The 13,646-nt window shown below is 41.9% G+C and overlaps 1 protein-coding gene across 3 annotated transcripts in view; it reads left to right on the top strand.

Moving 5' to 3' along the window:
- The window catches only part of lrrtm4l1 (leucine rich repeat transmembrane neuronal 4 like 1), a 51,045-nt gene that overhangs the window by 14,749 nt on the left and 22,650 nt on the right, over positions 1 to 13,646 (top strand). Inside the window, exons 2-3 of one of the 3 annotated variants that reach the window (XR_008413720.1) lie at positions 1,004 to 2,691; positions 3,895 to 8,399. Coding sequence is in view for 1 of the 3 variants with exons in the window: in XM_053854772.1 (XP_053710747.1) it covers positions 1,004 to 2,634 (1,631 nt within the window). In the remaining 2 variants the exon portion in view is untranslated. The remainder of the gene's footprint in view (positions 1 to 1,003; positions 2,692 to 3,894; positions 8,400 to 13,646) is intronic. The other 2 variants (XR_008413719.1, XM_053854772.1) reach the window with 2 other exon arrangements.

Genomic DNA, 13,646 nt, shown 5'->3' with positions numbered 1-13,646 from the left:
AGTCATCTTCCATGACTCCTCTACTTCTCGCAGCAGAATCGATACATTTGAACGGCGTGAGATGATGCAAAAGTACTGTAGCATTTGCTGGTAGTAGACAAAAACAGCCGTTCCGTACTTTTGTTTCTTCTTTCATTTCACTCAAACACTGTGGTCTCCAGAAACAAGAAACAATTGCAGCTCCTTGCTCTCCTCAACAACTCCCCAAAAAAGAATTCTCTCTCACCCACAGCGCAACACCTCGCTCCACCCTCACTCACTTGTCACTATTGAACTCTTAAGGGAACAGTAGAATAAACCCATAACGTCACAGTATTGTGAGATCTCGCAAAAATATATTGCGAGAGCTTGCAAAACTTTTTTTTTTTTTGGTCATGTCCCCTTAGGGGCTCCGTACAAAGCTTCTCATGCGCAATTATAAGGTGCAAGAGCAGTTTCTGTCACTCAATGTTTTGGGCTAAATTGTTCCAGGGATTGTGAGCTAGCGTCGTATATCCACCTCTACTCAGATGCAGCAGAAGAAAGCGGTGCTAGATGTGGTTTAAATGACCAACATCCATTAATTTCTCAGCAGTTCTACTCCCCACGATGACTGTTGATCATACTGAAGCAGTGAATCCAGCATCTACAAGCGATGCTGAGCGTCAGTAGAGTGCGGCTAACCACAGTTACCATGAGCTTGGATGATCCAGCAGTGAGTCTGTGGTATACTGCACATTTGCCACCTGTTCTTGGTGTACTTTGGGTTTGAACATTAAGGTTTTCTTGTGTTTTTTTATTGGCTGCTCTGCTGAGCATGTTTCTGAACTTTGCTGTGATACCTCTAAGAAACATAAAGAAGACAGTCCGCGCCCTCTCACCCTTTTGGTTAATCGTTTCCTGTGACAATTGTGTGAAACAGATGGTTCTCGTCTCCCCCATGTCACCTCTTTGCTGCCTTTTTGTATTGCCAAATCCAAGTAATATTAGGAATTAATGTTGGCTCTTTCTTGTTTTCCAACAGGCGCATTGCTGTATAATGGCCGGATGACAAGCCTCCTCTTTCCTCTGCTGCTACTATTGCAACCCCCCCTCCTGCTCAGCTTTGGAGAGCGCACATGCCCAAACAACTGCAGATGTGAAGGGAAAACAGTGCATTGTGATTCGTCTGGACTGCTCGACGTCCCAGAGAACATATCCGTAGGATGTCAGGGCCTCTCCTTGCGCTACAACGAACTGCACACACTGCTGCCATATCAGTTCGCTCATCTCAATCAGCTCCTCTGGATATATTTGGATCACAATCAGATTTCATCTGTTGACAGCCGAGCCTTTCAAGGTGTGCGCAGGCTAAAAGAGCTCATCATGAGCTCCAACAAAATCACGTCCCTGCACAACTCCACATTCCATGGAATTCCCAATCTCCGCAGTCTCGATTTGTCGAACAACAAGTTGGAAGTCTTGCAGCCGGGACAATTCCATGGACTACGGAAGATGCAAAACTTACACCTTCGCTCCAACGGTCTCTCCAACATTCCCATCCGAGCCTTCCTGGAGTGCAGGAGTCTGGAGTTTCTCGATTTAGGCTACAATCGGATAAAGATTCTCACTCGCACTACCTTTTTGGGACTACAGAAACTAATGGAGTTACACCTCGAGCATAATCAGTTCTCTCGGATAAACTTTTTTCTTTTTCCACGCTTGGCAAACCTAAGGTCACTATATCTGCAGTGGAACAGGATCCGGGTGGTGAACCAGGGGCTGCCGTGGACTTGGTATACGCTGCAGAAACTTGATCTTTCCGGGAACGAAATCCAAACCCTTGACCCTGCCGTGTTTCACTGCCTGCCAAACCTTCAAGTGCTTAATCTGGAGTCCAACAAGTTGTCCAATGTGTCCCAGGAAGCCGTGTCAGCCTGGATCTCTTTGACAACAATCAGCCTCGCCGGGAACATGTGGGATTGTGGTCCTGGCATTTGCCCGCTCGTGGCGTGGCTGAGAAACTTCCGTGGAACTAAAGACACTACGATGATATGCAGCAGCCCAAAGTATCTACAGGGTGAAAAAATCATGGAGGCCACAAGAAACCATGGGATTTGTGAAGATACAGATTACATTTTAACCGAAACCCCTTCCCCAATGTCTGATCTTATTTCTGAAGGGCCCATTGAGCCTACCTTTGACCCCATGGTCACCTCTCCTCTTATGCCACAAACCAACACATTTGGCCCTCTCCCACCTGTGAGACCTCAACCCCTTCCTCATCCCACGGTCCCTGGACATATGAGCAAGGACCCCAGAAACTCTGTGGCGCGCAGTCAACCCACTCACACGCCTCCCCCAGAAATAGAACATATGACTCTTCACAAGGTGGTAGTGGGCAGTGTGGCCCTCTTCTTCACCATGTCTCTTATGTTGACGATAATTTATGTGCTGTGGCGCCGCTATCCTGATGCGGCCAGATTGCTGCCTCAGAGGTCAGTGGTCGGGAGGAAGCACCGCAGAAAGAGTCCAGAGCCAGAGCAGAACCTGAGCTCTCAGCTCCAAGAGTATTACATGAGCTACAACCCTGCTGCGACACCAGAAGCACTGGAAGTACTGGGGAATGGAACTGGCTCCTGCACCTGCACACTAACTAGCTCCAGAGAGTGTGAGGTATGACCGATCGCACAGTCAAAACTCAAAATCAAAACACAAAGGCTCATCAGACAGGTAAATGCAGCATGTGTAAGAAGACACTGTTGCACTATTGCTACCCACCATTTTTTTTAAACTTCCCTCACATAATCTATTTGGTTTTTTTTTGGACTGGCTAAGCATTTTGTGCTGATTGAAGCTGTCAAATCTAGGGGACTTGTGATTCTCCTAGATTGATCGCAAAGTTAGTTGTCGTTTTTTTTGTGACTTTACCCAGAGAATGTGCATGGTAAAGTGGAGATACAATCACAAACAATTTAACACCACCCAAAGTAGTGTGTCTGAAAAATGCATGTCACTAATCCAAAATATGTGTCATGTTTGCATTCGGGGCTGTGGGGACTTTGCATGCTACTGTGTTGCCATGGAAAGATTTAAACATGCAGCATCTACGGCTCAGGTTTTTCTTTAGGACTGGAAGCCATAGTTATGCTGTCACCAGAATGAATAGCAGCATCAACAAGTTTGACCTACTGCTGGGATCCTCATTGAAGAATTTAGTCAACAAAATATGAATTCATACAAGAGCAATATTTCTTCTATTCTGAAAAATATATATACTCAGATGTATTGAGAGCAGCAAGGTCCCATGATGCGGATAGTGGTTAGTGTTGCAGGTCAGGTCTGTGGTACAGTGGTTAAGAATGAAGCCTTGATCTTTGGCTTTTAATGGAACCTCAAACTCAGAGTACCTTCAACTGAGCTCTTGAAATGAAAGACCTTCTCTTCACAACGTTTCATGGTTCAATCAGTCTATAATCACCCATTTTCCAAGTGACAACCTTTCCAGGGTGTCCTTGTTTGGTCTTGTAGCTAGGGTAAGCGCAGCATCATCCCTGGAAAATATATAGATTTAATATGTGGCACGAACAGCTTTAGGTCAGGCAGAGTCTGGCTAAAAAGCTAGCGGAGAATTTGGTGCAGAACTACTGAATTTGGCAAAAGCAGCAAAAAGCTTTAGAATCATCATCAGCATAATCATTCCAAAGTAAGTTTTAGTTATTATCTATGCGTAGACAAACAAGATAGCTCATGCAAGACCTGATATATTTGTCGGCGTGTGTGTCTCACTGCATTCATTTATTCTAATAGTTTCTGGTTCACCGAAGTAAACAAGCAATGATAAAAAAACAGCTCCTTCTATTACAATTCCAGTAAGTGCAGAATGCTTGACTTGATACAATATAACATTTTTTTTCTGTTTCTATTTCTTCTCAGAAAAATATTGTAGAGCACCATTGGTCCTGTCAACCCCAGTCTGTCACTGAGGCAGAAAGCTTTACAGATGGAATAAAATGCTCATTGGATTCAAACCTACCTCTGGTTACCTAACCCGTCCTTACATTTTCTTATATGTGTAAGATATATAAATATGTGTCTTTGGGGAGCAGGAAGCTATTTAACTAATCTCTGTATGACTTCATATTGAAGTACTCTTAAGTCATTAAAATATTTCAACGTTCATTGGATGGACATTTCTGGTGCAGTCAGAGAGTTGCATGGTTGATGGAGACAGTTGCAGCTTTGCGCAGACCCACACAACCAAAGAGAAGCTAACAAACAGTGATCTGCGCTCATAATGCTCAGATGGAACCCACACAATCAGACTTCACACACAAAGGCCCCAGGTGAACCTCAGCACTCCATCACACGTGTCCTGTGAGGATGCACAACGGCTCGCCATCCTTCTGCGCTGCTCATCTACCATGCGTTTGTAGCTCACGCCACTTCATGAATGTAGAATGCAAACCAAAATAACTGAAATCATGACAGTCATCTAAGTGTCTGTCCTGCAATCCCAACTTAACTGTCTCATTTATATGTCGAAAACATTAGTATTTTACGACCAGAGAATGACAGTGCTCCATGAGGGTCCAATATAATTTTAAAATGAGCTGGTTTGGATCCCTTTAAATATGACAACGGTTCAAAAAAAGCCCGGTCGATTGTTGGACGCCTCTTGACCTGCTTTGAAAGTAGGTTTATATTATTCAAGAGAAAATGCGTGAGCCACGATGCGGCCCTCCGCTCCGGTGTATCTACGTGGGTCAAACAGTTGCCTAGAAAATTGCTGCTTTTTCCCAACCCGTGTTTAAAGTCTTTAGCGTGCGACACTGATGTCTTTTCTCAGCATTAAATAATTCAATAGCTGGTGTCAGCCTGATTTAGCTAGATTAAAGTGGCGTCCTGCTCGCCATCGCAGCTGGGCTGCTTCATTACAGCTATGTGACTGGGCTGCCGTCCTTCTAAAAGGCTGGGAAACAAAAGGTCACCAGGTAAGAAGTATGCAGTGAACAATGTTTTCCGTCGCTTTGTTCGGAAGTCTTCCGGCTCAAACTTCATCCGTCATTTACTCCATGTCAGGTGCTCTCACTTCATCTCCCTGATCATGCTGCATTTTAATGCAAGTGGAGTTAGCTGGTGTTGCGCTGTCATCATCACTATATGAACATAATGCATCACTCACAATTTCCCATGAGTTGGTAGCACAGGTCGCTCTAACCAGGAGTTATGAGGCTGTCGCAGTTGTCAAGCGGTACAAGTGTGAACCAGTTTCTCAGTAAGGCTGATATGTTTAACTCCCGCAGAATTTATTTCCTCATCAAACTTTTCTGGTTTCACCTTGGGCTAATGTTTACAATAAGTACTTTTTGCTTTAGGTTTTCAGCCAACTCTGAGTAAATACAACTAAAATATTTCTTTTAAATTGTGTAATATATTGAATATGAAATGTGTTTTCCACCTGCATCCAGTTGACTGGCTGTGCTCAAGGTACTCCAGTCACATAACACATTCACTACTGTAGTTGACCCACAGTAATTTTCAAATAGTTAATATATAATAATTTGCTGCAGCATTGATGACCAATCTTCAAGGATCTGAAGAAGGGATTACCTGAGTGTTACTGTCGTGTTTTGTTCTCCGACTGGTGTATCGCTCAAATATTTAGACGAGATCTAAAGCAGCAATAAAAAAAAAGACTCTCTGGTCATTACCGACAGAATACAACTGCTGTAACCACGATGAGAAACTTGTGAGATATGTAACAATCACCATTAGATCCTTGGCCAAACCGTATGTATTCAGCAAGTCATCTTTTCCAAGAATAAGAAATTGTAAATCTTTGATGACAGGGATGCTGTACAAGTTTTGTTCAAATAAAGCAGCTCTGACAGCAGCTCAAGCATTCAAATCATGAAACTTTCAACATCCCAGGTTGTTCGACGCTGAAGTGTTTTAAAATTTTGATCAAGAAAAAGTCACTTCTTTATATATTTTTCACGACAAACAACAGTGTTGACAATAAAGATGACTCTCAGATTATAGGACTTGAAGGAAAGGAATAAAAAAGAGTATTACTTTGTCTTAGAATTTGATTTTAAAAAATCAGAAAATCTCTTCATAATCATACATAAAATAAATGAATAATGGATGAGTATTTGCCACGATCTCAATACATGTGTCCAGAACAATGCAAGCAATTACAATGTCAAATATAGTATTCAGATGTCTTTTCCCAAAACAGGTCACATTTGGATTGGTTATTCACGAGGTTATTCACGCTGGTATCGCTCCCTTCCAGTTCCGAAACATAACTTTGCTCACATGAAAAAAAGAAAACTGTCTCAGATGGCATGCTTGACTGTTGGGCGAAAACAAATATGATCAGTATGGCAACAAAAACTTTCAGAATGCAACCCGTTTTGGCGCCATCCCACTTTGGATTCGCTTTCAATGGAAAGCACCAAGCTTACAGTGTGATCTCAAAGATCTCCAAGCTGCTCCAGAATTACAGCTGTGTCAGCGTGAAGGACCTCATAGTAGTTTCCTTCCATCTGCCTAAAATCATGACAAAATAAATGGCTTGAAAGTTGTACTAAAAATGAAGTTATGACTAAGAAGTCTGTTACGTCAGTATTCCATTATATCGGAAAGCTGTCCAGTTGCCTTTGATCCACAAATTCACCCTTATTTCCCACTCTTCCTTCTGTTGATGGTGTCTGTTGTTTGTTTTTCAGTCCCTCATATAAAAATAAATAAATACATAAATGAAAAAAGACATACACTAACACACTTCATATGCACATTTTATACCTCACATTAATATGTGTGGATATTGTTTCCCAGTTAAGATAGTGTCCGCCTTCTTTCTTAAAACTTTGTCAGACATGTCAAATGTATGTGATCTGGAAGATCTGAGGCAGCAGAAAATATATATATAAATTTTATATGAGTAGCTGAAGCAGATTGAGAAGGTTAGAATATGCAGCGGGAAAGGTGTTGGTGATCATCAGGGTGGCTGTTTCTGGACGACATTGTGAAGGAAAAGACAATTCAAGGGTCTGAAATAAGCTGTTGGCTAGAGAGAGTTTTTTTTTTTTTCCCACGTCCACTGAATGTTTCAGAATTGTGGAAAGAGAAAGGCTGTCGGAGATGGGCTGAAAACTGTCCAGCGTGTCAGAGGTTTTCTGGGCGGATGTGACGAGTCAAGAGATGGCAGGGAGAAAGGTCTTCAGTCAGTGCAATATAATTGGATTGAGGACTCATGAGTTGTTCGTTTCTGCAATTACGGGAGAAATGCAGGCTGGCGCCGCAGGTGAAGACCAAGAAACAGCTGCCCGAGGGCTAGGAAGGGTGAGTCTGTGGACGGAGTGTGGCGGCATAAATGAAAGTTAAATGAGAATTAACCTAACTGTATGAAATAGAAAACATTTGCTTTGCATGAAAATTGAAGTTTGTGTGGTGACAAATTTAAGGACAGCACTTTATTGCTGTGTATATGAAGTAACCACTGCCATTGACTCTTATTGACAGGATAAAATTGCAGCGATATTAACAGAAGAAATGCCTAAGGGTAGGTCTTTAGCTAGAGTAGGGCAACTGAAGCTCAATGAAGTAGTATGTCGACTTGAAAATAAACAAACAAATGATCTTCTGTCCAATGATCATTGTAGTTTTCGTTGACTTTCTTTCATGATGATAGCATGGCAGTAATGACAAGAAGAAAATCTATGTCTGAGGTCTGTCAGAGGTTGAATATGCATGACATTTACGGCGCAGTAACTCAAAACAAGCCTTGTTTGGCCGCAGACACCTCCTGATATGCAGCACAGATTCTGCATCATGTAATTCAGACCACGACAGCAGCGTCCACACAGGGGATCTGTGGACATACTTTCAATATAATCCAGGAGAAAGAGATATGGAATGCATTTCAGAGGGGGGACGTGGAAAATGAGGCCACAGCGCCTGACCACTCGCCACGGCGATATCCTTTCAAAGGCAAGTTACAAGTCCTGTAAACATATACGTAGCGTGACCCGTCGGCTTGTAATGAATTTATTTGTCATCTTACTCAGTACTCCGGATACAATGGGCAGCTACCTTCAAGCTAAAGTTAGTGTGACTGAGCTAATATCATACAAACATTTGCACAGGTGTATCTCGCTACTATGTGTAGAACATGCATGGAGAAACCGGTGTTGGCTTGGCTAGAGTTGTCTACATTGCCCCATGTATGAATGATTGAAACATGGAGGGAAATAAAGCCTATCAGCCCTGTTTTTTTAAAAATATGTCATTCCTACATTAGATTAGACAGATACATTATGAAATCATGTAGACTTATAAAAGTAATTGTATCTCCTTTTTCTCCTTTTCTCATCCAGATCCAAGAGGCCAGAGCTCCAAAAGACAAACCTGACTGTCCAAAGAACGACAGGGTAGGCATCTATCCCAGCAGGCTGATGTTTGACAATTGAAAGTGCTTTAATACCTTTCCACTCTTCATACCCTCCATAAGTAACACCCTTGGAAGTCACGTTGTTGAGTGTCTGTTTTCAATTGCACTGGCAGACACAGTCAATTCGAAGGTCAAGTTAGGCATACGTGCTCGACGTGCTCAAGGAGAAGTTTTGGACATGTATTGCACCTCAGCAAATTGTCTGAAATAAAGCCTCATTTGCCAACGTGAAAGTGTATTTGTTCTTGCCTTTTTGTGCTAATAACTGAACATTGACGCCACAGTTTCCACTAGGCTTGTTTTCACAACTTGTGTGTGACGCAGTATGAAGCAGTTGGGCATGAAAAAGACTTGAAATATGCAGGCAAAATGTTTCTTAATGCAGTTCAGTCCACCAGCAACACATGTCCATCAAAGTCTAGGCTAGAGCCATCTATCTGGTAAGGACGAGTTAACATGCAAATTGCGCATTGTAACACCTGATACAACAATGTAGACATTCATCTCATTTCTGATATTTCTACTGAATTTTTCAAGACTGTTTTTTATACTTAAACTGACTAAAACCCTTGGAGTTTTCATTGACTAAAACATGACGATAAAACTAAGTTGTGACTGAAACACATTTTGTTAAAAATGCTAAACTAAGGTGACTGAAAAACAACTCTATTCTCTGTTGAAAAGATTCAAATCTAACCAAACTGAAGACCATTTTCCCTGTGATGTCAAAGTTATGGCAACCTTTCACAGTGGACACATCAAAGACGGAAGTGCAACATAACTTACATACCCTTTTGAGCAATTCAAATTATAATTTAAAAATGTTTAACACTATATGACTGTTTACGACGATTAACTTTTTTCAATACAACACAACACAACAGTTGTCATCATATGCTGACTTGCCAAGTAGCAATGGTTGTTAGTCGCCGGGAATAATTCTCAATGGACACGTCAAAGATTGAAGTGAGATGCAGCATTTGCCAAACATGGCAAGTGTCACAACAACATTTCACAGTGTGAAATAAGTGTGAACAGCTTTCATATCTTTTAAAAATGACTATTTACAACACTACTATCAGACCTGTTTGTCAACCCATACCAATAGGAGCCATACCGTACGATAGTCTGTGACTAGTCAACAACCCAAACAGTGGTTAGTTGCAGCACTAAACTCAACTAGTTTGTTCTTGCTCTAACTTGTCAGGGTGAATAATAATAATTAATAATGAGGATTCAAGCGACACAGGCAGCAAGGAAAGTGATTTGACTTCAGAGGCGGTGAAAGTTTGGTGTTCTGTTAATGTTGTATTGAGCAATTTTCTTATTTAAATGATTTGACCTGTAACACTTATTCAGCAGTCGTATTTTTCTTCACTCCAGCAGAGGCAGCAACTTTCTATTATTTCTTACAAGGAAAACGCTGTCCAATCTGAAAGGTTTGGGTCCCGCTGGATATAAGCAGTGAAATAAAAAGAGACATCGGGACCAAAACATCTGATGCTTTCTCAAGAAAATGCAATGAATTCAGCGTTTTTATAGTCAAAGGAATAAAAGCATGTTAATGGTTTGAGTGAAAGAGGAGAGAAATGACTGTTGTCTTGTATTTCTGCAAAGCCAGATAAGGACACTAATGGGCAGCGTGAGCTGAAACAACATGAACTGGTTCCCTCCACTGAGGGGATATACAAGGTAGCTCTAATTTAATGAGTCAAATGCAGCATTCACAAAAACTGTGAGAGACAAAAAAACATCAACAGATTGCCTCTCTATCCTGAGGCCCTCCCTGCATATTAAAGATAGCAGGCTTCTTCCATCCCTCCCTTCAGACAGGTTTAAAGAGGCAGGATGTCACACAGTAGCTATTACACACACTCGGCACATCTCCTGGATAATTTCCTCCCCTCCAGTCCTGTTCCAGCTGACAAGCGTTCCTCTAAAGACCATTTAGATGCCCACTTTCTTTTTTTTTTTTTGGCGCTCACTCTTTCTACAAATGTATGTGCTGAGCATCTGAGAAGCAAAAGCACAACAGTAGAATTCCAGAAGTGTTTTTTTCTGCTCAACTGTACACTTGAATCTTGACCGTGTTATTTGAAAAACAATCCAGCTGATGCTGATCACATGAGAGGGAAAGCCTCAATCTGGATTTATCTAAGTTATAGAAAACCCCAGACTATTTGGGAGTGGCACTGACAAAACCCACAACCTTGATTTAAACCCCGTGCTGAAAGGTATTTGCGGTTATTCCGTGCTGCAGCTGCTTATCCTTCTCAGAGGGCGTATTTCATGACCTCTTTGCTCAATTCCTGAGTCGTTGTCTGAGTGCTGGATGATGCTGCTTGTTCTGTAATGTTGTAATCACAGGTCTTTACCCCGGGCACCGCTACTTATTGCACACACAGGACCGCACTCTTCAACAGAACGTGTGTGGTAGTATTAGCTGTGAGTTGTGACTCTTCTTCCTCAGCTAAGAGAGACATGAAAGTCGTTTTTTTTTTCATGGAGATTAAGTGGAAACAAAGAATCTGTGATACACAATCTGCCTATATGTGTGCGTCCTCGACTCAGAAGGGTAAAGCTGCTCAGTGCTCTCAATACAAAAGCACCACTTGCTCTTTTTTCCTCAAATGAAATTCTATTATCTCCATGCCCCTTCTTTGCTTCGATTTCCTTGCCACAGGCCTTTGGTCGCCAGTCTGTGCCTCATCCTCAGATAACAGCGGCATCATTCCACCCACCTTCCCTTTTTGTCAACTACAAAGACTCATTCATATATGGCTGACATTTTAATCATCAAACTTCACCAAGTCGCTCCACAAAGAGACCGCCCAGATGAAGAATTGTGTACTTTCCAAATGTTCAGTAAGCGATGACTTTAGAAACAAACATAGCTCCACAGCACAATGATTCTGCTGTGTGAACAGTCCAGAGTGGGATCTCTGTTTCTGGGATAATCAGATCTGACCTAAACTGCATTTTGTGTTCCATTTTATACTATTTACTGAAAGTTGTTGATCAAATCTTCAACACCTGTGAGGACCTGTCATATGTCCTTTGTGGCAGTGTGCAGCGTGAGGCAACCAGAAAGGTTTAAAAGGTTTAGATTAGATGGCCTTTATTAGTCCCACATTGTTTTGTGGGTTAAGTTGAATAAATTGTGCTAGTTAGGTGAGATCCCAGCTTCAGACATGTTTGAGTCCCTGTGCAGAGAGGGGAGGTGATTTGGGGAAAAACTGTTTGAGCTCTCCACATTTTGAAATCCAAACTTTTTCTCATTGCGGATGGGGTTGAAAATTAAAAAAACAGTTAATATCGGTTCCCAAGTCTGAGGTCTGACTCTACTGGCTGCCGTCCTTGCGCGTTCACAGTGATGGAAATGTTTGAGAGGCGACGGATGGTGAAGCCTTCATAAGGCTTTGTTTCCTTTGCAGAGACAGTGCTGCTAAAGGACGACCAATCCTCTTCCATATCATGGTATAATGATGGAAGCGTGTTTGATCAGTGACAGTGCTGTTGTTGCTGTCAGAGGCAATTGTTTTCAATAAATAAGAAGTTTATTAACATCTTTCTTTGATCCTGCTTTAACTCTTTAAATAATTGTTCAGAACTATCACGATAAAAGAATCTCCAAGAAAGCAAATCGGAATCATTGAAACCTTTTCTGGGAAGAAAATGGCCATCCTCAAAATGAGCCTAAACAATACTGTGCTATTTATTTGGGCGTATTGTTGGAAGCCCTTTTCTCTATGCCACTGAAATGGCTGGTTTCAGTGGCATAGAGAAAACTCTGCTGCATATAGCGCATGTTTTCAGTGCTTCCATCCTGATGTTTTTGAAACTTCAATTTTCATTCAATTCATTGGTTGTTACCAGGCTGCGAAGGGGGTTTTAAACAGGATAATGTTGCAGGAAAAGGCTCCCAGTCTAATTTTAACTTGCCCCTGATGATTTAGCTGACGCGCTACATGGCAGGCCTCCTGCCATCGTTGCATGAGTGGGTGTGTGAATGGGTGACTGTGTGTGATGCTCTTTGTGTCCTGAGTAGACACAGGAAATATGCCATATACAACCCGCTTACGATTCCGTAATAAGTTCTACTAAACAACTGAACTATTAAATTGATTTTATTCACGTGGTAACAGCAGACGGCGTCCATGAGGTTTGAGCACAGATAAAGATATGTCTAGTTTCTCGTGAGGATTTAACCTGGTTTACATGATGGAGCAGACCCTGAACATGGTGGAGATATTGCAGGTGCCTATCTCAGTGGGGACTGCGCATCTGTGAATAAGCAGTTGTTCAGACCAACTACCGTCAATTGCAGATGTCATCCTTTTAATGGTTATCAATACCGAAAGCATAGTAATGGTGTCAGTGGTGGAAGTGTATCGGGGCATATGACAGAAAGAAAGGAGATGAATGCCCCTGTTCTGGAAGTTTCAGGTCCATTAGATAAGTGGCAAGAGTAGCAGTCTGAAGAAAAAATCTTGTGTAAGTGAAAAATTCAATGCCTGGGCATAGATGCACTAAGTGTCTGAGATCAAAAGCCTTCAAGGGTTCAAGATCCAGAAGAAGATGCTCAACCAGCCAAGTGGTGAAGTGCCCTTTTAAAATAATCATCCACGAGATACATCACTCCATCCAGAGATGTGCGAAAGGTTTGACAGTGTTGCAGTCAAGGGGAGAGACAACATTGGCCTCCGCAGATCGATTGTGAGTTGTTTCTTTTTCGCGTGCGCAGCATTTGACGGATGGACAGGACATGACAGTTGGTGATCAACAGGAGAGCTGGTTTTCATCCCGGCACCTCAGTGAAAGGTGAAGGATGCTATTGGTGCTGTTGCGAAGATAGAAGTCTTTCATCAAGACAAGTGTGACAGTTTAAAATGTTGTTTCATTACGTTATATGCAACATTGGTGCCATAATTGGTGTCACCCTCACCTCTACCTCTTATATCATGTGAGGCAATTCTGAGGTGTTTCCCTCTCTATGTTGATCCTCAGTGTTCACTGCAGACCAGGGGTTCTAAACCTTTCTAATCGAGATTGAACTGATACATTCGTGAGATTTTGAAGAATTACTGTTTTCATTTGTGTTCAATAACCATACACGTAAAGCAACTAAAACCTTGTGAAATGGCGTGAAACCATGTGATCAGCGAAAAGATTTGTCATCAATAAGTCCAACCAGCAGCAGAAACAGGAAAATTGGAAAAAACTGTAC

The sequence above is a fragment of the Synchiropus splendidus genome, chromosome 1 (assembly GCF_027744825.2).
Source record: "Synchiropus splendidus isolate RoL2022-P1 chromosome 1, RoL_Sspl_1.0, whole genome shotgun sequence".
Classification (NCBI taxonomy): Eukaryota; Metazoa; Chordata; class Actinopteri; order Syngnathiformes; family Callionymidae; genus Synchiropus; species Synchiropus splendidus.
The sequence above is the reverse complement of the archived record's forward strand: the minus strand, read 5'-3'. Positions and strand labels throughout refer to the sequence as shown.